The sequence below is a fragment of the Pempheris klunzingeri genome, chromosome 17 (assembly GCF_042242105.1).
Source record: "Pempheris klunzingeri isolate RE-2024b chromosome 17, fPemKlu1.hap1, whole genome shotgun sequence".
NCBI lineage: Eukaryota > Metazoa > Chordata > Actinopteri > Acropomatiformes > Pempheridae > Pempheris > Pempheris klunzingeri.
The window spans coordinates 16,490,422-16,518,267 of NC_092028.1; the positions used below are offsets into that span (position 1 = coordinate 16,490,422).

The 27,846-nt window shown below is 41.5% G+C and overlaps 1 protein-coding gene across 1 annotated transcript in view; it reads left to right on the forward strand.

The window, feature by feature from the left end:
- Positions 1-27,846, forward strand: part of prkcab (protein kinase C, alpha, b) — a 91,175-nt gene that overhangs the window by 13,814 nt on the left and 49,515 nt on the right. The window contains exon 3 of the mRNA XM_070847267.1: positions 16,994-17,076. Coding sequence (XP_070703368.1) covers positions 16,994-17,076 — 83 coding nt within the window. The remainder of the gene's footprint in view (positions 1-16,993; positions 17,077-27,846) is intronic.

Consider the following 27,846-nt stretch of genomic DNA (forward strand, 5'->3'; position numbering starts at 1 on the left):
AACTCTAATTGAAGGTGTCACGGTTGTGTCTCCTCCTCGTCTTTCCCAGCCTGCCTGCTCCACTCAGGGCAAATATAGCAACAGGCACCACAGGGGAGAATCACTGCTTTTGCTACCATGTTTTTTTTGGCATCTGTATGGTAGAATGGAAGGAATTTCATGCTTTGATCTGCATTTATCGTCTTCGGGGTCCCACTGGTGAAATTGCAAGAGAAAGCGTTTCTTCGAATCTCCGCTGTCTGTTGTTTGTGTGTCTGACTTGATAATATTAGGACTTCCCTTTCTTTAACTCTTTTAACTCCTTTAATGTAAACAGCCTCACACCATAAATATTGTACTGAGTGAAAGCCAAAATACTACTTGATCACCATGTGTTTTGGGACTGTCAGGCTCTTCAAAAATATTGGTCTGATCTTAACAATGCTTTAAAGTGTATATTTCAAATCGGTATTCCACTTAAAATAAGACGATGTTTTTGGGTTGTAAAACTCTAGAAATGAAAACAATTGATGGATACCTTTGGAATATAGTTGTGGCAGCTGGGAAAAAGGCCATTACAAAGAAGTGGATGGTACAGAGAGACCCAACCATCCGGGACTGGACCCAAATAATGACTGACATTTACAAAATGGAAAAGATTACTTTTGCAATGAACTTAAAAATGGACACTTTTTTCTTACACTGGAAAAAATGGGAAAAATAGGCAGAACAGTTTATGCCTGACATATGAATATGCTATTCATAAATGTTTATCCAAAATGTGACCAGCCTTAGACCCGATGCAGTGCTACAATGTTCCATCTCTGGGAGTTTCAATGTTATTGTTAAAAATGTAATGTAATGTAAAGTAATGTAATGTAATGTAATGTTAAAAAAAAAAAAAAGGACGGAGACAAAAGATCTGTTAATGTCTCATCCTTCAATAAAAACAAAATACTACTTGATCAGACCAAAATGCTATGTTATGACTACATGAATTAAAACATAATGACAGCTTTTATCTTTGCTGACCTTAGGTTTTTGTGTAATGAAAGCAAGGGATTCTTAGGAGTAATTAAAGAAAACAGAAGTGTGTCCAACAAAACTTGGCTGCTACGTTATTGAAAGCATAGAAATAACTAATAATAAGTGTAGCCAACCCTCCTTTTGACTATCTTAGCCTCATTACACATTTCTTGTCTCCAATCACCAGTGACTGCACCATATTTTTTTATTTCTCTGTAACATAAACATGATGCATTTGCAAAATGGTTAATGGACTGTCCAACAAAATCTCCCTGCTCATTCTGCATTCAAGCCAGAGGGAGGAAATGCTAATGCTGAAGGAGGGGTGCTCACTTGCTACGTGTCCTCACAGATCGTGAGGACGGTAGCTGGCATGAAAGTGAAGGTGAAGCTTAATGTAGCTGATGTTTGATGTTTTATAGTTGATATTTATCTCCTGATCAGTCCCTTTTTACCTTACTTTACCTATCTATAAACCCATGCATTCTTTTTCTGTCAGCAACTATATGAATACTAGACAGCTTCTGTTTTAAACTGTGCGATTATGTTTGGACAATGTGCAACAACTGCAAGATAAGCATCGAACTGGGATAAACATCTGATACATTGCAGGATTAAAGAAAATAACGCTATAAATGAGAAATCTGTTCAAACGCCAAAAAATTTAACATTCAGTCATATATGTGGCTGCAGCTAACAATTATTTTCATTATCATTTAATCTGCCCCCTATTGTCTTGATGAATCAATTAATAAACCATTTCATAAATTAGTGAAAATATGACCTCAGAGCCAAAGGTGGCATTTTTAAATTTCCTGTTCATTCTAGGACTGATAATGACGATTGCAACCCTGGCTTCTCATTGGTTAAGAATGTGAAAACATGCCGCATGTGCTTGTCAGACAGTGAAGTTGGAGCTGTGGAGCCTTTAGAGAGCACCAGTCTGTGACCTTGTTTGCCATATATGCTCATTTTCAGTATTTTTCTTGCTAGTTTTTAGTTTGTGCTTTAAAAGGAAGGTTTTCAGTAAACGGCTGAAACCAAGAACATACAGAGGTTTATTGATACGTGCGCCAACCACATGCTTGGACACGTTAGCTTAAGTGTGCATTTTAAAGAAATAGATGGAAAAACTTTAACACCATCCAAACAAACCAAAACCCAAAGATATTCAGTTTACCATCAAACAGCAGGAAAACCAGCAAATATTCAGTCAATCTGAATTATTGCTGATCAATATACTGTATATACTGTATCTTAATACACTGTACTGTAATCTAATATATCTATGCATGTTAATGTATATTTGTCTGGCATGAACATATGGTCTTTGCGGATGTATGTGCACATGCGTTTTGTGTGAGTGTTAACAGATTCTGCAGTAGCTGGTGCTGATGCAGATAGACCAACATATCTCTGTGCAGAGCAGAAATAGTAACCCATACATCAACCACGCCTCACATGGCAACACACAGCAGGACTCCTCACACCTACTCACATACAGTACACACACATTCACGCACACACTACACACTGCAGCCTGTTTCCATCTAGCAGATATTACAAAAGCGCATTATCACTGCGACACCATTGCAGGCCCTGTAATGCAAACTGAATGTCAGACAGACACAGTAGCCTTGACAAGTCAGTTCAGACTGTGTCAACAGCTATTTGAACCTGGCCGGCTGCATGGACAGAGCAGAACCCACTGCCACAGCGTAGCGGTGGAATCTGTTGAAAAATTAGGACTCTATCTGTAAGAGCAGCTCTTCACTTGGAGGGCTGGTAAGAAACACAGTGGCAGTGAGAGGAGGGAGAGAGGTGGGCGTAATTGTATCTTAAAGTGAGGTTAACCACAAAGAGTGCATATTCAATGGGCCAGCTAAATCACCCCACTGTAGAGAGCAGTTAAAATGAAGAGAAGCCTGCGAGGCTCAAAGCCACTTGTCCTACGAACTGGAGGGGGTTTTATTGTCTCTTTTTCCACCACTTTGGTCCAGAGTTCAGTAAATCAACAGCTACTTGATGGATCATCATCAAGATTTGTGCACACATTCATGGTCCCCAGAGGTTAAATCCTACTGACTTTGGTAATGACCATGTTGCCCCCTTTCATGCAGCACTATCGTCGTGTTCAAACAAAAATGAGTGAACTTGCCAAGCTAATGATAATTGGCATGGTAATAATTATACTTGCTAAACATTAGCATGTTAATATTGCAACTGTGTCTTTAAAAGTTGTCAATTCTTTTAAGTGTTTTATTCAATGTGTAAATTTGTTTGTTAAAAAATTTCTAATGAGGAATTTATTTTTTTTAAAAAAGGGAATAGGCTGTTCCTAACTAGAGGACCCTGTGAGCTACTGATGAAAGACAGTGACTTGGTGCTGGTGGCAGATGAGCCGTGGATTGTGATTACTCTGAGCAGCATGCATGGAAATTAATTACAGTATAATATATTTTAATTTTAATTTTAATTTTAATTATTTGTCAACTTTGCCCTGATGGTCTGACTAAATTGCCAAATTTTACATTTCACATTTTAGAAAGTCACCAAGAGGGTCTTAAAAGTCGCTAAATCTAGCGAGAAAGTCACCAAGTTTGAACAATTGATGTGGCAAACTTGTGAGCAAACAGTGCTCATTTACTCATCCAGCAGATACAGAGCAACATTAAATGCAACACCAATATTCACTCTCTTTTAGCTCTGTTGTCCAGCCTGTGAGGAAAACATCTGGCACTGACGCTGCCAAATATTCCTTTATGTTCGCCAGCTAGTCGAACAGTCGAGGGGAGCTGCAGATTCGGGTGATAAATCTCTGTAGGTTCATCACTACAAGCAACTACACATTGTTTTCAGAATGTCATTTGACTCATTGTTGTGGTAGAAATGTTGATTATAGCCTTTTTAAAGGTATATGATTGTCAAGCGTGTGTAGCTGTGTCATTGTGTATGTGTGCATAGTGACAAACATAGTGTTGAAAAGCCCTTTGAGCAGTCATGCAGGTTTTTATTCCCAACAAGACTTAAGTGTTCTTTAGTCTGACCCTGCTATCCTTAAAGCCCTGCAGGGCAGAAAACATCGGATCATTGTTGTTGAGACTGAACACACAAACGTCAAAGAAAGTGTTAAGTGAAAAAAAAAAGAAGAATAAGAAAGCACGGGGTGGCGTGGGAGGTAGCAGGTGCTAATTGAAACCATCTTGCAGAAAGCACAGAATGCCATTTCGCCACAGCTGCTGCCTTTCGTTTTTTCTCTCCCATATTCAGCTCCAAATGGTACGAGCCATGCACTCGACAGGCTGACTAATCGCTCTACACAGGCTTGGATGCAGGCGCGTGGATTAACTAGGCCAATTAGCCAAGCACAGAGACGCCTAGTGATGAGAAGAGTCATGCTCCCTTTCTCAGCCGAATGCCATTAATCAGCAATAATGGGGCTGAAGCATCGCCACGGTGTTCTGACTGCTTTACTACTTACAATATCCAGGTTTTCTGGCTCAAGCCTCTTGACCTCAATACAGCATGACGGTGTTTCTCTGGGGCTCTGCAGTTTTCCTGCTTCAAAAATACACTTCTGGACCGCTTAAGAGAGGGACAGAGAATGTGAGGTTGTATGTGTGTGTGTGTGTGTGTGTTTTCAGGTCTCTGCATATTTAAGGAGGCTGTGTCTGCATGTGAAAGTGCCCATCTGTGAGTTTTTTCCAAGCATCTGTACATTTGCATCCGTGCATCTGGATGAAAGCATGTGCTGTTATGTGGATGCATGTGTGTGTGTACAGTGTGTGTGTGTGTGTGTGTGTGTGTGACTCTGTGTGTGTGTGTGTGTGACTCTGTGTGTGTTTGGTCGTGGCAGAGAGCGGGCTTCATGGTGAGAGTTGCCCAGTCTGCTCTTGTCTTCTTGGCTGCTGTGCATTAAACTGGCCCCAGCTGACCCTGGATCAGTGCATCAGCCCTGCAAAACAAGAGGATGGGAAGCTCTCGGCTGCTCTGTGTTGCACTCTGTCCACTGACTCACAATCAGATGATACTTGCTCAAACTCAGTTAATTTGCCTTATTTTCTCTCGCCACCTTTAAAGGATTTATCTAGGATTTGTCTTTCCTATCTCAGACACCTAATAGTAAATCATAACTTCTTAATGTTGTTATTCACGATTTTGTACCTTCATGCTCGCAAAAGGCTCTGATGACTCATCTTAATTTAGGTATTAGGTGTAGGTGTTTGTTCATCTGACTCCAGTTGGATGTGTAAGTCCCCCATCACAGAGGTAGAGATATGATTCATACTACTGCATAAATTCACTGTGATTCACGCAGCTCAACCAAAGCACCACTGGAAAAAGAATGTGTCAGGTGTATTTATTACTAAAGCTGAAGTTTTTTGCCATTTTGATAATTGCAAAACGTATCTGATTCAGGTGTCATGTTTGTACATCTGGCGCATTCACAAGATCTGATGGGGTAGCGTCTGATCAGCAAAGGATCCTTGATATTTTTAGTGAAAACAGCAATGACTTGTAATATTCATGGTGAGGTTCAGAAATTAATATCAAACACGTCTTTAATCTGAAGGGAGCTTTTGTATGAGTGTGTTTCTGTGCACATACAAGTTCCCCTCCATTGAACAGTTATAATGAGGGCCATGTCAACAGAAACTTAATAAAAGGAAAAAATATTTTCCCAGCTTCTTACTTTGAGCGATGGATCCAAATAGAAGATACAATTTTCTGTTTGAACTGTTTTGGTTATTTCACATTTCTGCTGTTTTGTCTTATGGTCACTGGTTAGAAATGGAAGTGGGTCTCATTTAGGAAAAGGTGCACAAATCAAGATTAAATCAAAACAGAATGACAGTTGTGAGATTGCTCACTTTGATCAAGTAGGACGACATCACTTTTGCTGAACAGTGGCCATCATGTATGTTATGTAGGTGGCTGTTGCAGGATGATAGCACATTAAACTTCCCTTCCTTTCCCAAGTAGACGGGACCACAAATAGAAAATAAAACAGCTTGTCTCCTGGTGAGGTACGCTGTGTTTTTTTTTTTATCTGCAACATAAAACATAAAGTGTGACAGTAACACAAGTAGAGCAGTCGGCAGTAATGTTAGTTACACAGCAGTATCTATCTGAAGTTTGCTCACGTTAGCCATCACAAGCTAATGGCCGTGCCAGAGAGCCATACCACTGAGATGAAAAAGGGAGTGTTTTATTGCTAATAAATTCATCTATTCAAGTTTAATGGTACTGAGAAACACTTGAAGAAGAGCTTTCAGGAGCGTCTTGTAAGTTGATGTCACAGATTTATAGCAACAGGAACCAGTTAAGATGCAGCAAAAAGCTGCAGCAGTGTGAGTTATTTGCATCAGCGCTCAGGTTTTCAAAGCTCTTCATCGCACACTTGCTGTAGGAAGAAAGTGATGCAGGATTTTTGGACTTTAAAAAGTCGTCTCTGCTCGATGGTTTGATGTGAGGAGAGTACGAGAAACAGTACAAGGCAAGAAAAAGGTCAGGAGCAAACATCAAAGCGGCCACATTTGAGGAGCAAGTATACCAGCCTGTTTAGCTGCCACCTTGCATCAGCATGTGGTATTATCATCCTTCAGCAGTATATCTGCCTGTAGCTTCAGATAACCTGCAGCCAGTAGTGGACAGTACAGCCCAGCTGTTTCTATCTTATATAATCCCTAGGTTTATATAAAATGTGTAAATGTGTTTAGTCACTGAATAGCTTTAAGAGTGTGGCTCGGGCCATAGTGCATTATAATCTCATGCTAATTAAAGCACATTTTTACATTGAAGGTTTTTTTTTTTTTTTTTTTTTCATTATACCACTAAAGTGAGTTTGATCAAGGTCACTGTTTTATTTGGAACTATCCTTTTTGGTCCCTCTTCCTCCTGAAAATGAAAGATGAGAAGCAGAGAGAAGATGAAAAACTAGACCTGTTAGAGAATTTATGGAGGAAAAAAAAAGTGTGTTATTTATGTTTCAAAATGTCCTGAGACAAATTTAGCCTCGACTTCACTGGTCCCAAACAAATTAGTCGAGGACATGCAGTGCTGCAGGACTGGAAGATGCTCTGATGTTGATGTGTGGTATCAGCCTGTCCCCAGGGACCAGACTTGGACTTGGCTGTGACCTTTGCCTTTTGCCTGACGGACTGCTCTGTGTGTGTGTGTGTGTGTGTGTGTGTAGGCTGTGCATATAGAAGCCAGAGTCATAGTGAGGAAAGCCATTACCTTAGGCGAAAAACAGTTTGACCATGTATGCATATTAAGGTCCTTTTTTTTTCTTTTTTTTTTTTTACACGTGGGTGTGTTTGCGTGAGTGCTTGCTAACACTTCTCATTGATAGCCAGCCTATTGTAGAGTCTAATTTGGTCTCGTCAGTGTCAGCCTGGGAGCGTCTGTATGGATTGCAGGTAGCTAGACTCATTACATTACTACCATAGTGACACCTGATACACAGGCACAGGGGGCTCAGAGCCAGACCACTGCAGGTGATACATCACTGACTGGACGTGAGTGTGTGTGTGTGTGTGTGTGTGTATGAGCGAGTAAGAGTAACTGAGAAGATGAGGAGACAAGGGAGCCAGACATAGTGAATGTACACTTTATGTGTACTTGCTGCCGTTTGTGTGTCAGTCGTCTGACAGAGATAAAGCATAAGAAGTGAATGAGTGTGTTTGTATGTCTGTCTGCTAAAATGAGCGTCTGTGTGCATGTATGCACATATATGTGTGTGTGTGCTGGAAAGCACAAATGTGTATTCACACGCATGTATGTGTACACTTAAACCTGTGTATTTGTGTGTGTGTCTGTGTTCAGAGTCATATTTAATTCATGAGGCAGTATCACTATTCCCCCTGTGTGACTCAGAGATGTCTGGCAGACAAACACTCCCACCTGTAGTTTGGAATAATTGATCCAGTCCCCCTGTGGCCACTTCTTAATACAAACACTATTAGTGCTGTTAAGAGGGTGTTAATTTGTGTGTGTACATCAGCTGCATGCATTATTCCTGAAAATGTATCTATTTGTGTGTATGTTTAATTTGCATGTCTGTTTTTCTGCATGTATAATTTATTCCAGCGTGTAAGGCAACTAATGACACGGGGATGAAAGTTTAAAGAAGAACGACATATTATGTAAACATGGCTCTGTGAGACTGTAGCCCACTTAGACATAATGGTGCCTTGAGCTAAATGCTAACATCAGCATGCTAGCATAATCACAGTTGTATGCTCATGTATAATGTCTTAATTTAGTGCATTAGTGTGCTAATGGTTGCTGTTAGCACTAAAAACTAAGCACAGCTGAAGCTGATGGGAAAGTCATTTGTTTGGTCATAAACCAAAGTATTGGACAAAATGAAAATTTGACCTGATTGAAGGTCAGGGGATCAAAGTTATGATAATTCATCCTCTTGGGAACATGAAGGTCTGTACCAAATGTTATGGCGAGCCATCTCACAGGCGTTGAGGTACTTCAATAAAAAATGTCAACCTCACGGTGATGCAGAGAAAAACTCATCGGAATAAAGTCAGGATTCATCCTCTGGGAACCATGAATCTCAGTACAAAAGTTTGTGCTGATCCATTGTAGGGATGCTTTTCTGTGGTTGTAGCAATGAAGAGAGGAGTCCAAGATTCATTCAAGAAGTTTATGTAGGTTTACGAGCTCAGAGTCCAACATCACAGGCATAGATGAGACTAAGGAATACAGAGTAAAGCTACCACATATATAGGATTCTACAAGCTATATCTGGTTTCAGATACATGAGAGCATGTCCCAAGATGGACTTTCCTTAGAACAACCAGTTGTCCAGACAAAGCGGAGCCAGAAGAGTAGTATGCTGACTTGAGAGTAACATATATACCATGTAAGACACAAGTTCCTACAGAATCATGTTACATGAGAAAAACCTTCTAACATCCATCAAGTGGATGTTAAAATTTTTTTCCTGATAACATGACAACTTTGAGCTACTGGTGGTGCTAAAGGAAAGATCAGAGGATCACTAAAACCATTAGCATTTATTCTCTGAGCATCATGAGCTCTGCTCTGAGCATCATGAATATCTTCGCCAAATAGCATGGCCATCCATCAATTAGTTGTTTAGATGTTTCACTCTGAACCACAAATGCCTCTTAGTGCCATTTGTCAGACAGATCACTAAAGTCAGTAGGATTCTGAGGATCATGAATGTATCGTAATCCAGCCACTTGTCACTGAGATATTTCAGTCTGGGCCAGAGTGGAGGACCAGCAGACATTTCCACCCCCAGAGTCATGCCGTTAGCATGGTTAAAAATTAGATCCCTGTGCCAATGGAGCTTTATTGCTGCTGGCTTGAACCACAGGGGAGATGCATGGGGAAACACACCATGTGTGCACAGTTTGGATGTGTATTACAGTTTTTACAGGCCTTGTGTGTGGCTGTTTAGCATCTCTATGATGGGAAAGTGAGAAAAACAAATCACAATGTGCACCTCGGGGACGTCGTCTCCACTGTCTGTATCTGCTGTAACAAGCTATCCAGACATGCACAATCAAACACAGATCTCAGAGGACAGGGAGCCAAGGTGATAACTGCCATCGCCTGTCAACCTGCAGCACTGTGTGGGAGGAGATTGAGGAGGTGAGCGCTGTGATGCAATCTGACAAGGCCAAATTCACCTTGACCTCCACTGAAAGTCCCCTCACCTTCTCTTAACCAATCAGATGTTATGAGGTTCCTGTTTTCCCCTCTCTAACTGTACATGGACACTCAGCAGTTCAGTGGGTTTGTGAAGATTGTTTTGTTTTGTTTTGCTTTGTGAAAAACTGAGCATCATCCCTGCCGTGCTGAATCTCCCCTGAGGTATTTTCTACTCTGCGATTCTCCGCTCCCATGCAGAAATTGCATAATTCCTTACATATGCACAGACAATCAAATACACACACATGCATATTCATAAAGCAGGATAATGCTGTGATAATGATAATAACTAGACACAAACAGAATTTTAGGAAAGTTTTGCTAATTTCGTCTGCCCTTCAGGAGACACAGGGAGCAAGATTACTGTGTGCTTCTCCCTTCTGTTCTTGTCATATCTTATCTCTTCCTGTCTCTTCTTCTCTTCACGTTTTTCTCCTAATGTAGTCTATCAGTGGCCTTTGTGCACAGCTTTATTGTTGCTGTCAAGGTCACATATTCAATCTTAACTCTGTGTTTGTGTCCCTACTGTATGTCTTTGTCCTCTGTGTGCCTATGGCATGCATAATTGAATGTATCTGCTGAAATTGAGTTTCCAGGCCTTTGTTGTAGCTGCAGCTCTGTTCATTTTCTCCCTGTGCAGGTAAACACTGCTGGCTGGTATATATTGTACATACTTCAACTCCCAAGGGTGGTAGGAAAAGGACAGAGACTTAAACAGTGATATACTGAAGCAATTTAGTGTGCTACAGTTTGTAACTGTGAATCAAATTGGGATTACTTGGATGCGTTTTTTCTTGCATGGGGAACTTTAAGGGAATTTACAAATTTAATGAGCTGAAGGAGGAACTTTTCACACAGCAGCTGTGCACAAAAGATACTGTAAAATGTATGAATAAATACAGACTGACTGACATTTCAGCATTAATCACATTTAACGTTCATTTCTGATGCCAGTTTAAACGCCTCTGCTGGTTGAGAGATCAGTTGTGAAAGCGTATTTAAATTTTAAGAATCTTTCCATTATTGTTGTGCATTTGCTCTTGTGGACAAACTCATCAGATTTGCAGCAGATTAACGTTCGGATTTTAAGACATCTATTCTCAGCACCAAGTCTAAAACACAGTTTCCACCAAAACACTAACAACTTGCTTTTCGTTGCCTCATTTCACTGAACCTCCCACCTGTGCACTGTGCTGGGCTCCAAAACACAGACCGGCAGATTGAATTTCAATGTCAGTCTTACATGAGTTGGCAATGGATTTCAATAAGGAGTAGTTTCAAGGAGTGGAAGTGTATATTATTGAGTTTAACAACAGGGAAGGGCTTTGTCGATAAAACTGCATCAACGTGGTGCATCTTCATTAAGAATAGGCCCAAAAACAGACAGGAGACAGGTGGAGTCCCCCAGAGGATAGACACCAGTGGCAGTGGCGGAGTAAAGCCAGCAAACCTCTCAGCTGAATCTCCACGATCATCCTTAGGGACAAGGTGGTGATGGGTAGGCGGTAGCTTGTGTGACTGTAGGTTTTGACAGAATGACAGAAGCACAGTAATATTCAAAGGACAGCATCTGAGGACAGGCTCAAGGAGAGATCATTGGCTAGATCTGGTGATGTCAGACTTGTGAATGAAAGGGATTTCAGCGTGGGAAAGCAGAAGTGAGGGACAAGGTTGGAGCGGAGAAAAAAAAAGCAAGAAATCACAAAAGAAAGAAAAGTGACAGAGAAAACATCTTCCTGAAATCTAAAATATTACCTAAATAAACCTAAAATATTCTATTGCAGTATATGTATGTTGATCCATACTGTGATATGATATATTTTCTTGAAACTCAATTGAGAAATTGTTTATATAGAAAATAATCAAATGGGAATGGCAAATTAAATTAATACCCAAAAAAAGGTACTTCATCATGTTGATGCAAAGATCCTGTATGTCCAGTTTTACTGTAACACACTGGTGGCCTGATATTACCAGATATATCAAAAGGAACAGGTGTCATAGAATAAAGAATATGGCAACAGCAGATTTTTACCCTCTCACTGTATTCAATATTATGGAAATAATGTAAATGTTGAATGAGAAGTAAGGCGTGGCTGCATCAAGTGAAAATATTGGACATGCATGTAAATGACCATCAAACATTATACTGAATGAAATGCAGTCAACATACGAGGAAAATGCGCAGTGAATTATCATCCTGCACAATATGTAGTCTTAGAAAGGCCACTGCTGGGGTCAGTGAGTCACTCCAACTGTGGTCGCTGCCCATCGATCTCCACCAGTCTCCAGAGAGAGCTGGTGGTTATGGGTTGTGTGACCTGAGGCTCTGGGAATCCCAGATCTGTCACTCACTGCGGTGGCAGGAGGTCAGAGGTCACACTATTGGAGGCAGAGACTTCTGGAAAAGATATAAAACATGTATGAAGCATTCTTTCTGCTTCTGTGTTGACACTTGCATAGACTGTGTGGAGAGATTTTATACACACACGTAGCCTGTCTGCTCAAAGTATGGACATAAACAGCAGAGGTTAAATTTGCTTTTCTTATTTGCCTATTAGCCACTTTAAGTTGTGACATCCCTCTTGATTGGACAGTCCATCCCTTTTTAGGAGGAAAGCAGGAGGTGCATCACTCAGCTATATAAGACATTGTTTAGTTTAATTCAGTTCAATGGGCTTTATTGGCATGACGGTTTTAACAAATCATGTTGCAAAGCATCAACAATTCAAAAATAAGAAGCAAAATACAATTTGTCCAACAATTTATACAGTACAATAATATGAATAGAACATCACATCCCCCCATAGAAGCATGGTCTGTTGTTTGGATCAGGCTTTTCCCAGTGTTTTTATTTATTTTTTGGTTCATTACACTTCACTGTGCACTCATCCAAGCACTCGGTGCACTACTGATGTTACTAATTTACATATTTTATATTGTCGTTGGTTAACTTATGTGTCGCCCTCTCCTCTTTGTCCTCCAGGCTGTGACAAAGCCCAGATTCAGCCAGTTAGTATGAGAGCAGAAAGCTAGTGTCAGTGATCAGGATGGTAAACAACAAATGGATATAGTTTCTTTTTGAACTCTATCAAAATTTGATGAGAACTTGACACAGGCAGGAGTGTGGCTCTCTGCTGTAAGTGTGATACAGTGCTGCTATTGGCCCGTCGTGCGATTCTCTCTGTGGCTGTCTTTCAGCTTCTCTCTGCAGACCTCCCTCATGCAGCACTTACACAGGAAAAGCTTTTCACTCATTGTTCGCTGTTACCCTGAAATATGTCTTTGTGTTTTCAACAGCGCACCACCGTCTGTTTATTTATAGTGTCCACTGGCCAGGTGGAGAGCATCGTAGAGGAAATGTCTTCCCTCACTTCTCCACCACAGTGGGGTTCAGTACACACTGTTCCAGCCCTGGCCAGAATCGAGCCTAAAAATAACCAAGAGAGGAAAATACACCTCCCTCACCCTCTCCACGCCTCTCCTCATCTCTCCTCCTCTGTCATTTTCTTGCCTGAAATGACAAACAATCTGCAGAAAGACCACAGAGCCATAACCAAGGGGAGAGCAGAGCATTTTACACGATCAACAGCCTTGGTTGGAGGGAAGCTCTCGTCTTTCTGTGTTTAAATAGTGTTTATATAGGAAATGGCAAGACGTGAGGTGCAATTAATAAATTGTGCATTGTTTCCAGACAGTGGTGACAAAGCTGTCACTCTAACAAGCCCAACTCCACCTCGACAATATCTCGGCATTAAGACGATAGAGTTGTTTGAGCAGACAAAAACATTTCTGACTCCCTTCGAAACATCTCTGCAGTCTTGGAAATCCTAAACCCCTGTGGATTTGTTCCCTCCCTCGCCACCTATTCATCTGTCCTCTTGCACACTTCCCTTTTTTTTTTTCCTCCCGTGGATCTCAGATCAAAGCCTCAGTTCCCTTTGTGTTCGGGTGCACTCTGGGGGCCCGGATCAATTGAATGTGTCTGGAAGGTATTGAGTTGGTCCAGCGCTGCAGGTGCCTTGCCTCCTCCCTTATCTTCACCGCGAGCTTTTCATCCGGGCAACAGCGCAGCATAATTCCATTAACAGTGGCTCGGTAGATTACCAGTTTCACCAGATTAGCCACAGCTAAACCCGTACTTAAAAGCATCAGTGGTGGAGAGATGGGGATGTGGATGAAGAGGTGAAGAAATGCCACCATAGTGTGTAGTGGTGTGAAAAAAATTCCCACCTATAGGAACAGCCTCTCAAATTATGAACACAAAAGTAGGGTTTGATGTGTTTTCCATCTTCCACACACACACACACACACACACAGAAGAAAGCGTTTGTGTTGTGTAAGCTGCTTTGTAATGCCAAAGCTCCTTATCTCTGTGCTTATGCAATTACGCTGGTGAAACAAAGCCCATAGTAATTAATCATAATATCCCTGACGATACAGTATGTCACTGTGTCACCTCTGCTCCTGCTGCTTCACACAGCTCTCCCAGAGAAGACGAAACCATCTGGAGCCAACTGCACTTCTTACTACAGAGTTCACCAGTCGGATCCCTGTGATTGAGTCACACGAAAGATTTATTATAGTAGCATTAAAGCCACCAGGAAAAACACTCATAATTAAGTACTCCTCCAGATCTCTTGTGTGTTTCTTCCTCTTTTTCTCATACTAGGAGAGCGCGAAGAAACTTGTGTTTTTGTTGAGTCACTCCATGGCGAGCAGGTGTAAATGTGTGCGGCGCCTCCTTCACAGCTTTCCTCCTGATTGGTTGGGTGCATGTAACATCCAGTGTGCTCCCAGAGTACCCCTGTGTTTCAGACACTGCAGCGTATTGGCTCCTGCTTTCTTAAAACAGCTTTTAGATTAATGTGGGTATCAGTGTGTATGTGCGTGTGTGTCGCACGAAAGTCGACGCCAGGGATTATAGTCACAGAGAAACACTGTCTCTGTCTTGTGTAAGTCTGGGTAAGCCTGCCTGACAACACACACGCACACGTACACGCGCGAACACACCCACACACACACACACACACACACACACACACACACACAGTCCAAAGCTAGATTTATCCCTTCCACTGTACACAGCTTAACAACCCTCCTTCACCTCTGAACTGAGATCAGTGTCAAGTCAGTCTTCTCAGCTCCACACCCCTGCTCCAGCAGGCACTCAAGCTGGTCCAAGATCAGCCTAAACAGAGGCGGCAAAGGACGAGTGGGTGTGTGGCTGAGGGTGTGAGGAGTGCTGATGGATGGCGGGAGAGAGAGAATCACGGACGTCATTACGCCCGTGATTCGCATATTGTAAGTAGGCTGTAGGGAGGAAAAGAGGAACCTGATGGTTGCACTCAGACTTAATCCTGCTGAGTAAAAGTGTGTGTCACAGAGGATGAAAATACACGCAGCAGATTTCATGTGTTTCGTACTTCTCCTTTGCATGTAAGCAAATGTTTTCTTGTTTTGGATGACAGTGAGGTGGGCGGGATGTGGGCTTGGACGATTGAAAGTTTGCTTGTGGGGCAAATCGGAGGTGGATATAAAGTGGGAATGATTGCTCTGAGGTCAATACCAAAACAATTGCTAATACACTCAGCAGTGACAGATAAAGAATGTGATTTTTAAACACTCTTTTGAGGAATAAAAAGTGTTTCAACGCTTGTTTTCTTTCCCTTTTTGAATTAATTGAGAGATAATAAGAGGGCTTCTTTTGGCAGTGCACATAAATTGTCATATTACCTTACATCTCTTCTGAGTCCTGAGAGGCCTTGAAATGTCATGTAATGGTGCTGGCTGGGGGTAGCATTAAATCTGAATCAAATCCCTCTTTGAATCTACTGAAGCTTGTCTTTCTACATATGACGGTTCATCCTCTGGGAACAGTGGATGTTTGTACAAAAAATCATATCAATCCATGTATTACCTGTTGAGGTGGCTCAACCGACCAAACATTCAAAGTGTGGCTGAAAATTCTCCACTGCTTTTGCACCTGTGCATAACCTGCTTCTGTACATTATGAAAATGACAAATGGCACAGATGAGAACTTCAGAGCATGGATAAATCACTTTGGGCTACTATTTTGCTGAGCTTTTTATCCCCCTCCTTTTCCTCTCTGCCTCGTTTCCTCTTTATTACTGAAAGAGATGAATTCATACTGTACGCTGCCACTGGCTCAGCACTATACCAGTGGAAAGGGAATATCCATCTCTGACACACATTCACAGAGAGAAATGCTGTAGTGAGTATTAGGGCTGGATTAGGATTATGATGATGGAAATCATTATGCCGAAAATACTGATGATATCGATGCTCATATAGATGATGAAACTATAAATCTAAAATGTGTCTAATTAACTGAGTATCGTGATTCAGTTCAGCCTTTTGCATGGACAGTCGAAGCCCCTGCTGTTTCTTGGACTACTCAGGGAACTAATTTCTATTGTTTAACCAAGGGCCGTCAGATTGTCTGGCAAGTGCGATTTAGCTGGCGCAGCTAGAGACAAAAAATCCACACAAATATGATAGTGAGAGAGCACAAAAGTGCACACGAGCACGCAGGCAGCTTGACAATGAGAAAAGCGGCCAGATTGCGCGAGAATGGAAAAAGAAGAAAGAATGAGGAGTTTCAAATAATGGCAGGGAAAAATACAGTTGGGTGCGCCGAGCGACAGTCAGAGAGAGAGAGAGAGAGAGAGTCAGCTTGTGATCTAGCTGTCACAGATGTCCACGCTCTTGCTTTTCCCTCCAGATCTGCCGCAGCGTCCAAGTGTAAATGCCACTGCCGCTGACGTGAGAGCGGCGTCAGGTGTCATGTCAGCCGTGTCAAGCTGAGTGACACTTTGGTAGAGGCGGATCCCAGTTCAGTGGGAGGCAAAGATGCAATCGGCATCAACCCGACAGACTGTAAAGAGCCGACGGCTGCAGAGCACACGAGATAGTGACATTTTTTGTGTGGGTGCGAGTGTGGGAGCGCACACGCATGCAAGTCTGTTAAGTCTGTCTGCATTAGTTTCTGTGTTCATGTAAGAGAAGCTTGTCACAGTCACTTTAAGGCTGATTGATTATGATTTACATTCACAATCTCTCGCTCACTGCCTTTCTCTGACTGTTTGTCCTTCTATCTCCCAACCATTTGTGAGATAACTTACATAAAACATCAGACAGAATGAGGATATCATACTTTTTGTGCGTCTGTGTCTCTGTTTATATTTAAGAAAAAGCCCACAATGTAGTGTCATAAATTGTTGCAGTAAAACTCAGTCTTCTCTCTTCCTCTCTCTCTTCTCACAGTGTGCTGTTTTGTGGTCCACAAACGGTGCCATGAGTTTGTCACCTTCTCCTGTCCTGGAGCCGACAAGGGTCCCGACACAGACGTAAGTTGTTCATACTTTGCTTCACTTTCTTACATTTAGCATTTTCTCTCACTACGCAGATACCTGGATGCATCTGTCTCTACACAGAGACTCACAATAACAGTCATTTTGTAGTGTTTGATGACACAAGACAAGTACGGGATGCAGTCTGTAAATGCAGAAGAAGAAATAGCCTGAAAAGGATGGATATTATTCTACAGCGTTTAGTTAAGTTTCAGTTTCACAATTTCTTCAACAGCTGAGTAAAAGAAAGGCAGAGTCTGAGCTTTTTTTCCTTTTAACACACATCAACGTGAACACAGACTGAAAAGCCAAAAGGTTAAGCAAAAAGCAGAAAAGCAGAGTTTGAATGTCTAGTGAAAGATGGATACATCTCAAAGGAAGTCAAGTCAGCCTGAGCAAATTCAGTTAAACAAAAACGTCTTCCTCCCCCTCACTATGTCTGTAGGTGCACAGGGCACGATCCCTCACTGGCTTCCCACAACTGTGTGTGAAACTTGGAATTAATACTCTGTTGGGGTGAACATGGACACATTTTCATATTTTAGTTGCATTTCTTTTAGATCTTAGGGATTGTTGATTGATTTTTTTAATATTCTTCTTTTCATGTCATATCCAGAGTGGCTGATGGTCACGTGATGATCAGATTTAAGCACAAACCAGGTATATGGAAGCAGATAATGGCCGTAAAGATTTAAATCTTATAAGCAAGTGAATGCCTAATTGTGATATTTAATCATGACTAAGTACATGTTGAAATACGTGTTTGAAGACCACTGAATTTATAGCATCCTAGTATTGTATTTCGACTTTGTCAGGCTTGGCTTCAACCATCTCTTTGAGCCCATCTCTTTCCAATTATGGGATTTCAAAGGCAAAGTGCCCTGAATATATTTTTTTAGGGCTCACAAATTCAGATCAGATCAAAATTCAATTCTCTCAATTTGAATAAAAAAATTCCAATCAAGTCAAAGAGTCATTTAAAAAAAAAAAAAAACAGACACTAAAATTCAAGATATGAAACTTAACCAGTAACATCACATACATTCCCGCAGATGATGTTTCAGTGGTGCAAACTGAGTGGTGGTGTTTAAATAAGATTTCACAGGATTCACAGTAACAGGATTTTATATTGAATCAGAAAATTCTAATCTTTATGAAATCTTTATTTGCCTCCACGCCGGTGGGCTTGTACGTTGGCTCTGTTGTCCGTGTGCTTTAATTCAATGAAACAGATCTTACAGACCATCTTTTTAAATTTGACGTTGGCAGAGACATTGCACTTAAAGGACGATCGTTTTCTTCTCCTCTCTCAGCCATCTTTACAGACCTAATGCAAGAAAATCCATTAGAACTGACCGTTTAACAACACTCAAAAGACCAGCATATCAATAACATATTATGAGAGGGAGTATTGCGATATATCATCATATTGATTTTTTTGTCTCAGCCTGGAAAAGCCAACCCTTTATCTGCTGCATATCTGGTGTGGTGCACCTCTCTGCAGTCGTATCAGCAACCGATTGCTTCCACACATCAAGTGTGAAAAAATTGTCCCTCATTAGCCTCCTCTCTTTCCCCCAAGCCCATCCGAGGCTGCCAGGGCAGGGTGGCAGTGTTTTATCAGAGCTGGAGTCTGACCCCTCTGTGGTCCCTCGGGATGCACTTTGTCTGTTTGGAGTGCATGTGTGACCCCACCGGAACAGTTGAACCTCAGTCCCCTCTTCCCTCTGGCCAGGAATGGGATCTGTCCTTGGTTAGATAAGAGATGGAGGTCAAGCACAGCCGCAGCATGCACTGATGTGTCTGTACTTATAAGCCACTTGTTGAAAAACAAACACAGCAAAATTGCCCTTTTGGATAACCCTACAGTAGAAAAAAAAAAACAGGATAAAAATGCCCTCAATAGTGACCCAATGTGCAAGAAGATTTGATGAATTTACTGATGTCCCTTCAGAAAATTAGCCGGCTTCTACGTACTTCGTTAGATAGTTTTTAGTTCCCTGTCTGTTCCTATACAGAGGTGTAGTAGTTATGCCACTGAGTCGCATAATAAAACAGTTTCAACTATTTCACCACAAATGCAGACAAAAAAGTCTCTTTGCACGTTGGTGTCCTCCACGACAACCAGCTTTACCGAGAGCCAGTAGCACATGAGAACATAGAGTTTGTGCACATATGCAGAGAACAGGCCCTTAGACTGTCATGTCAGTGGGACTCTCTTCATCTGACTGCAAATACAAAAAGCCAAATCGATCATTCGTGTTCTCGCCCCTCAGCATCACCGCACTTAAACACCTGCTAATGAATTTCCCTTGCTAACCCAATTAAGACATAGACGCACACCCATAATACAATTCTGTAATGTTTACACAAGCATGGACGTCAAATCTCTGTTTTTAATGACTCCGCTGTCTTACGCTTTTGATTAACTGTAATGACAATACTTGCAATACTGTTCAGCACCTCCCCCTCCTGTGATTTTCAGGTTCTCCTCATTAAATAAAAGCAGAAGTCTCTGAAGTGCTTTAAACCCATAGAAAGTCAGAGCAGCTTGGTGAAGCTGTTGCGTCAATCAATAGGACACTTTTGTTTTACTCCTTGTGTTTTATCAACTTTTATCAAAGTAATCGCTCTGCATTCGCTTCTCCTCATCTTTTTTTTTTTTCAAAGACTCATTAGTCATGTCTCTCGCCGTCCCAGAACCATTGTTCATTTTCTGTATCACTCCTGAGCTCCCTCCTTGTTATTCAACCCTGCATCTCCTCAGCTCTATCTGTCTACCTTCCTGCCTAACTATTTCTCTCTGTCTTTCCCTTCCTCACTTTTATCTCCCTCCCTCCCTCCCTCCCTCCCGCACACACACACATCCCCACACCATTGTGAATTTTGGGCTGCCAGTTTTTGTGCCTATTATCTACCCCACATTATGAATAGAGAGCCCTTTGGGGATGGACCTCTTTGAATTCCAAATAATGACAGCTCATACACAAACAGCTCTCTTTTGAAATTGCAGAGCACTTATTTTAATCTTGTTAGTTTTTGACGCTTTTCTCAATTAAAACAGTTTGCATGCAGCATAGTTAAGTTTCAAAAGAAAAAAACAAACTGAAATACATTTAACTTTCCCGTGATGCCACCATGCAAACCAGAATCATCCATGTGTTGCAGGGTTGGATGGTGACTTTTAGGTGAATCCTGAAAGGATCAGCTGTATCACCTCTAGTTTGGTATTGTTTCTCCAAAAATGTGCTCAGATATGGAATGCGTTGTGATCAATAATTTTCTGAGACACAGAGGCTATAGAGGTTTCATATATAATTATGAGCTGTCTTTCCTCAATGATAACACACTACTGCCCACATCAGAAACAGCTTCATTCCTGGGTGATACTTAAGGTTTATCAATCAGAAGATTTTGGCTCTTAATCACACGTTTGGTTAAGTAGAATCTTCCCTTTATCAAGTGGTAGTCTATACTGAGCACAATCACTAGTTTGTAGACTCCTGTCTAAGACAAACCATGTCCATAGTTTTAGAGTTGGCCTCTGCAGAAACGCAGCCTACGGAAAGTATGAAGTATAGTGCTTACAAAGCCGCAGATGCCAGGGTGCTGACACTCAGCACAGCAGCTAGAGCCCGATACTGTCTCCCCTGACAACACAAAGCGGAGTCAAACAAAGCCATTTTGCAGACAAAGGTTTTATCAGTAATAAACCCCATCTTATGCCTAACTGTCCTCCGTGAGGCTTGTCAGGTTCGGGCCAAAAGAGCTGCACAGCACTATCCATCAGCCAGACAAGGCCGGCAGCACTGTACAGCTCACCCCCAACAGGGACTAGTGTCCCCAGTCAAAATAATAAAGCCAATGGAAGAACTGAGGAATCTGTTCAGTTACTTCCCTCTGCACCGAACATACCAGTGTTTACTCTTAAACTTGCCCTGCTGTGCAACAAACAAAAGGGAGAGAAAGGCTATTTACCACCACACCACATTAGAAAACCCAACAAATCAAAAATCTAAGTTACCAAAAAATTAAAGTCCGGTATTTGGAAAACAACGTCGGTCATAACAGAACTGAGGATGTGAGTCAAGTTCAGTCATTTCAAAAACATTTTTTGAAAAAAAAAAAATTAAGCTTTTTCCTGAAACAGCTGGATACAGTAGTTTCTAGCAAGCATTACTTCTATAATTGTGCATTTGGTGTGTTTGAGTATTAATAGCATCAGGACAATGTAAGTGGGATTGACTCACCGTGCCCTTGTTCATCATTGTAGTGAATGAACGTGTCGCCCAGGGCAACAGTGTGGCTCAGTGATGTTTTTTTTTAATGGTTTTTGGACAAGGCTTTGGCTACAATTCATCAGCTCGTGATGCAACGATTAATTGACGAATTGATTATTTGGCCTCAGAGCCAATGACGGTGAGTCACAAACACCTATCCATCCATCCATCCCTCACACCATCACTCCATCCACACTCCTCCGTCTCTGCCCCTCAGCTTCTGAATCAGTGTGGTGTCATGGCTCTCCGAATCTGGCTTGGGGCTCGGACGCACACATGCGTTTGTCACTTTCTCTCTTACTAACGCACACACCCTCTGCCCCTTTTCACTGTGGGTTGTGAGTGACCCTTGCGCCAGCTTTGGTCGTGTGAATGACGTCATCTGTCCGGCAGATGCTTTGATCCACTCACATAAGGACATGCAGCAAAGAGAGAGATGTTCGCATTAGCATATGGGTGAAAAGTTCTCTCTCTCTCTCTCTCTCTCTCTCTCTCTCAGCCCCCCCCCCCCCTTCTTCTTTTTCAGTTTTTCATTCAGCACATTGTGAGGCGTAGGTGGTAATAGTGCTGTATTATCAGTCAAGGAGCACTCTGGAACCAGTGAATGAAGGTGACTCATCCATAGAGAAACATTATAGGTTTCACAACCAGATTACATGTTCATAATAGGCCCAGATCTTCGACCAGATCAAGCCCCTTTAAAATCTTCCTGTTTCCTTTTTGCAATTTTTCTTCATTTCGGCGACAGATTTGGTCGGTGTGACTGGGGGGGATTATGCTTTACATGAGTATATTGCTGTTACTCTCCTTGGCAAATCCTCTTTCCAACCATCTGTCTTTTGCCCTGTTCATTAACAACGCTGCTGCAAAGCGTTTGCATGTGTTTCATCTATTTCAGATGGCTTTTCTTAAAATCCTGCCCCATGTGTTTGATTCATCACGTGTCTTTGCCCTACTGGACTTATTATTTACATATTCTTTACATATTTGTGGGTATTTATTATCTGCAATGTTGAAAATATCTGCAAATAAGACTGTTCTGGCAAAAAAAAAAAAAAACCCTAAATGTTAGGGTTGCCTAGAGTTGTTTGGAGCTGAAACAAATGCAATAGATCGCAGCGTGAAAAAACAAAACAGAGCAATGAAACTGAAGCTGAAAATGATTTTAAAAAATGACATACTAAAGAATTGACTCACCACTAATACGACTACTCCTGAACATGTTTTTGGATCAAAATACCTACATTTGCTCTTTACTTTTGTCCTTTTGGTTTATTTACAATGCAAAACCCACATCCAAGTTTTTCTTGTGCTACAGTGATGCTGAAGTGTACTTTAGGGTGTGTCAGTGCATCATGACATCACTCTGGTGTGGTTACAGATGGCACAGCCAGTAAGTGGCAATACAGCTCTATAGAAACACTTCATTAGAAGTATCAGAAGTATTAGCAACAAAATGTACTCAAAGTATCAAAGGTAGAGCACTCATCAGTGTTGGGGGTAATGAGTCACAAAAGTAATGCAGTACAGTAATATATTATTTTTAGCAGTGACAAAGTAATAATGTTAAGTGACGTATTACTTTAAAATGAACACATATTACACCTTACAGTTTGAAAGTAACTTTTCAAACACGACTTATTATGCAGAAATTTCACTGTCTGTGTTATGTTATCATTATGGTTGATGTAATAATATGTAAGCAATTCTTTAATGTGATTTTTACTACTTTATATATCAAGTCGTTACATTTTTAACAATACAATAAAATCTTAAGTAACTAAGTGCAGTATTTTAAGTAAATGTTCTTCAGTAGCTTTCCACCACTGGCCTTCAGTGTTGCTGGTACTGAGGTGCAACAGGCTTAAAACATTAATCAAAGATGGCAGTGAAACACTTTAATAGGTACCTACTGCTGCATACTTTATACAGCCAGAGGTGCAGGAACATGTTTAGTTCTCTTCCACATTAAGTCTGTTAACTAAAATTCACACCGGCACACTTATACGAGTGAGACTCTTAGAAACCCCTCATCAAGTATCTACATAAACTACTACAGCCGCCCTCCCCTCCACTCCGCTCACGTCTGCTCCTCATTACAACAGTCATCAGGCCTGTTGACACTCCCGACTCTGCTGAAATCTACACTGGTGGCTTAATTGGTATGACTAGCAGAGTGAGAGGCATCATTAGCCACTCGTTCCTGTGAAAATGAGGATACTGTCGAGAAAAGCAGAGGGAGAGGAAAGTAAGCAGTGATCTGCAACAGGCACTTTTTTTATCCCTCCAAACACAACTTTATTTTTTAGATGACATTTTCTTACTTATACACAAACCTATGTAGCTAATGCAGAGGGTGGAAATCGAGCAAAATACTGCTAAATTACTTAGAATTTGTTATCCAGTTTAAAATTAGATATCATTCCCTCAAATTACTGAATTGAATCTCACAAATAAAGAATATACTGGTGTTAAAGCTTGCAAAAAAAACCCTCACAAAAGTATGCATGCTTTATCCTTCCTTATTATAGGAATAAATACGAAGATTAGTCCAATACAAATGTTATGATAATGTTTTTGCTTTATATAAACTCGGCCTCATGGGTCAAGTGAATTACTAATTACTAATTAGAGCGCAAAGTTTTGTGTCCATCGCCACAGAAGGCATAAGGAAGGAAGGAGATAATGTGCTTGCAAAATAACCAACCAGCTCAACCGCTTCCAGTTCAGTAGTTACTTTTCAGCTGTATTTAAATGAGGTCATATTCAGCTGCAGTTTATCAGGGAGATTACTGGAGGCACAGTTCAGGTCTGAGAAACTGTGACTGTCTGTTTTCAGGAAATTAAATTAGGGAGAGAGCGCCGGTTCTGTGGAGCCAGGACTTTACATTTGGACATTTGAAAGAAAAAAAAAAAAAGTGCTATTGAAAACTGAGCTGAAAAAGGAAACATTGGCATCGAAGGACTTGAACTCTAAAAGTTGTATTGATGAAAAAACACTTGTCCGCCAGCTTTTGGAGATCGCTGATCTCTATCAAAGCTGCCAAAATAATGGTCCATTTGTGTATATTGTATTTGATAAATTACTTTTATTCTTCATTCTTAAGTCATTTTCAGATAGATAGATAGATAGATAGACAGATAGACAGATTGTTTTTTGTGTTTCACATCATAGACAATATAGTTTGTATCATGTCATACTTGCTGGCTTAGGTTCTGTCACTGCATTTAATTGTGACTGCTCTTTCCTGGCCAAATATTAAAATTGTCTTGCTGACATGAACATGAGCGCACCGTCAACCCTGTGCCTAAAACCCCAGAGGAGCTCCTAGTGTTGATGTTCCACTTATTTGTGCAGAAAAACAAGATGGCTGGCTGGTTTATTTCCCGGTGCACGGTACCTGTCATCTGCCGTCAACCTGTACAGAAAGAGACAGTGAGGGAGAGGGAAAGCCAGAGCATCTCAATGAGTCAGATGAAAAGAGTTGAGTTGCTGCATGTTTCTGCATCACTTTGACACATTGACAAGTGGTGAGCTGAAACATGGCAAATCCCCTGTTCCTTTCTTCTCCTGGTCCTGCTGTTGACGGTTGTGACAGCTGAGTGCTTCTTTGTTTTTTTACTTTCCGAGGTTGGCCATCTGTCCTCTCCGTTACCGGGCATCTTGGAGTTCTGGGGACCTTTGTTCCCTTATACTTGGATATAAATCATCATGCGACTGATTTTTATATTGACTGAGACACTTTGCTTCACTTCCAATCTCGGTGTCTGTGCTCAGATATCAGAGATTCCAGCTGTGTTTCATGTCACACATACATTAGTGACATAGCAAAGTGCCTTGGCGGCATTAGCCTCGCCCGCTAGAATACGTGGAACACTTCAGCTGCGTCTCGCACCATTAGCCTGCCAGTCCCGAGCCATTACCCTCCCAGCAGCTCAGCTCTAACCTGCAGCAACAGCTGGAAGAGCTCGCTGTCACGTCTGCCACAGCAGCTTACACAATGTCAAATCTCGCCACATGTCAGTGCTGAAGTGCACAGAGAGCAGATTACAGCTTAGAGCCAAGCTTCGCTCAGCGCGTCAACACGTGCTGCGGAGCCACAGGAGCAGGCAGGGATGATAAATGAACTTGACGATAACTCTGTCCACAATACGTCAGTAAGTCGGAGAGGTCGCCTGTCTGTGTGTCATTAACCCGGAGGAACAGATCGGTCTTCAGATTACAGACGTTATGATTATGTAAGACACTGAGGCGCCGTGGACATGAGGCTGCTCCCCGGTCAAAATCCTCAGTCCGTAAGCAACTTCACTTCAGGCTGACCAGATGTCCCAGAATGACACAGCCTCTGGTAATTTTGCTCAGACTGCTCTCAATGAGACGAATGAGATGCAAATACATTTTATTTACTTTGCTGCTATTGATGCGGCTGCTGTTCAAAACAGAGGATGCTGTTTCAAGGAGTCACTGTCGGGCTCAGAGCAGATTTAGTTTGACATTTTAAACTGCGTTTTAGTGTTTACTGTGGTGCTGGTGCTTTGCACAGTGCAAACGCGGAGACAAGTTTGTCATTGATTTCAAGATGAAAGTGATACTGTATTTGGAATTTGACAAATATTTAAAGATTTATCAGGAATTTGGAACTAATTCTGGGTTCTTCTTGACTGTGGGTTGGATTGGATTTCATTTGCACATGTGAACGCACACATTATTAGTAATGATGTTCATCAAGTCTGCTTGTTTGTATGCAGGGACCTTGGTCCAAAAAAAGAAAGGAAAAAAAGAAGTTTCGCTAATACACAAATGCACAAAAAGTACCAATGAATATATAGAACTTTCAGAAGTTCAGTGATGATGAACGAGCTTGTTATTTGATCATTTGTTTATTATTACCCCTGATATCTAAACACTTTAGCATTAATTCAGCTTTATGCTCAAGGCAGTCATTAGTTAAACAGGGCTGTGTATACTTGAGTCTGTAATATTCACAACAACATGCAGTGTTCATAAGAAATTAAATGCACGAAAACCCACTGTAATTATCAGAAATCAATAAGCTTGAAAGTCTCAGATGTCTGAACAGCTGGAAAATATGAGCGATTACATAAGCTGCTGATTTAATCACAGATATCAAATTGCAATCTGCAGTTATTGGTCGCTTGCCTGATTATATAATCCAGTGTGTCGGTTAGTTGATGAATTCTGGGGCTTGTTGGGGGCACTGTGGTTTCCACCTTCTGTCCAAAGGCAGGAAACACTGATGTGGGATTTCGGAATACGAGTGAGGACTCACGGCAGCAAAGAGGACCTTTTACTGTCACATCTGGATATTAAAACTAGAGGAAATGTTTGGTATTAGTCACTTGTGCCTGTTAATTCTGTCTGGCAACACGTAACCAGAACGCCTAATTACAGTGGAAAAGATTTGGAACTCATCTTCTGCAGTAAATACATCTTGTTGTTGTTGTTATCCCTGCCATGTTTACACCTCTTCCTGTGCTTGAGAGTGAGAGTGCGCAGAGTATAACACAGTATAATACACTTGGTGTCAGACGGGTCTCTTTTTTAGTGCTGCATACAGGGTGTGCAAATGAAAACATCACACGGTGCCTAAATACTGCACGTCTAAACGCTGGAGTGTGAAGAACACTGTCTGTATGACTGTCCCCAGGCTGTGCTGCAGAGAACAGGGAAACACTCTGTCAGCTCTCACTCACAGTCTGCTTCTCCTCGCCTCGGGTCTCTCTTATTAGCCCATATTATCTGTCATCCGGCTCTCCTTGTGTCTGAAAATGGCCACCTTACCAAAACACACACAGTGGGGCATCTGTGCTGTAGCGCAGCCACCAGCTGACTTCTGCAAATGCCTGCCTCTGTTACAGCAGCACTGGCCCTGCACAGCGGTGGGTGGGGCACATTTTAAAAGGTCTGAGCCAGTGGGCCAATAAACCAGCTATTTGCCTTTCACAGCCGGGGATTTTTTTGTCCTCAGTGCTTTATAATACTCACCTTTAGGGCTACAGTTAATAATCATTTTCATTATCAATAAAGGCATCAATTTTTTTTTTTATCAATAAAGTGATTTATCTTTGAGTAAAAAGAAATTGATAAAATGCCAGAATCCAGATTCCAGATGTTGAGGAATCGATCAATTAATCAGTTAATAACCTGTTTTAATGTGACTTTTGAAAACAATCCTTCCATATTGCGATTAATGTAGTTGCACGATATTACAGCTGCCTGTGCTTTTCTTTCCACTGTACCTCTGCAGCCTGCTGAGGTGCTTTGCTTGTCTTGACAGACAATAGATGATGTTTATCTTACAGTTTTGCAGGTCAGCATATTTGTCTCCAGCCTTCAAGCCACACTCGTCTGTCAGAGCCTGCTTGTGAGCGTGTGCACAGATCGATTCTGATTTGTTTCACACTTTGTTGGGACTGAAGCGATGACAGGTTGGAAAAGATGGAAAGTAGGAGTAGTGTATGGACC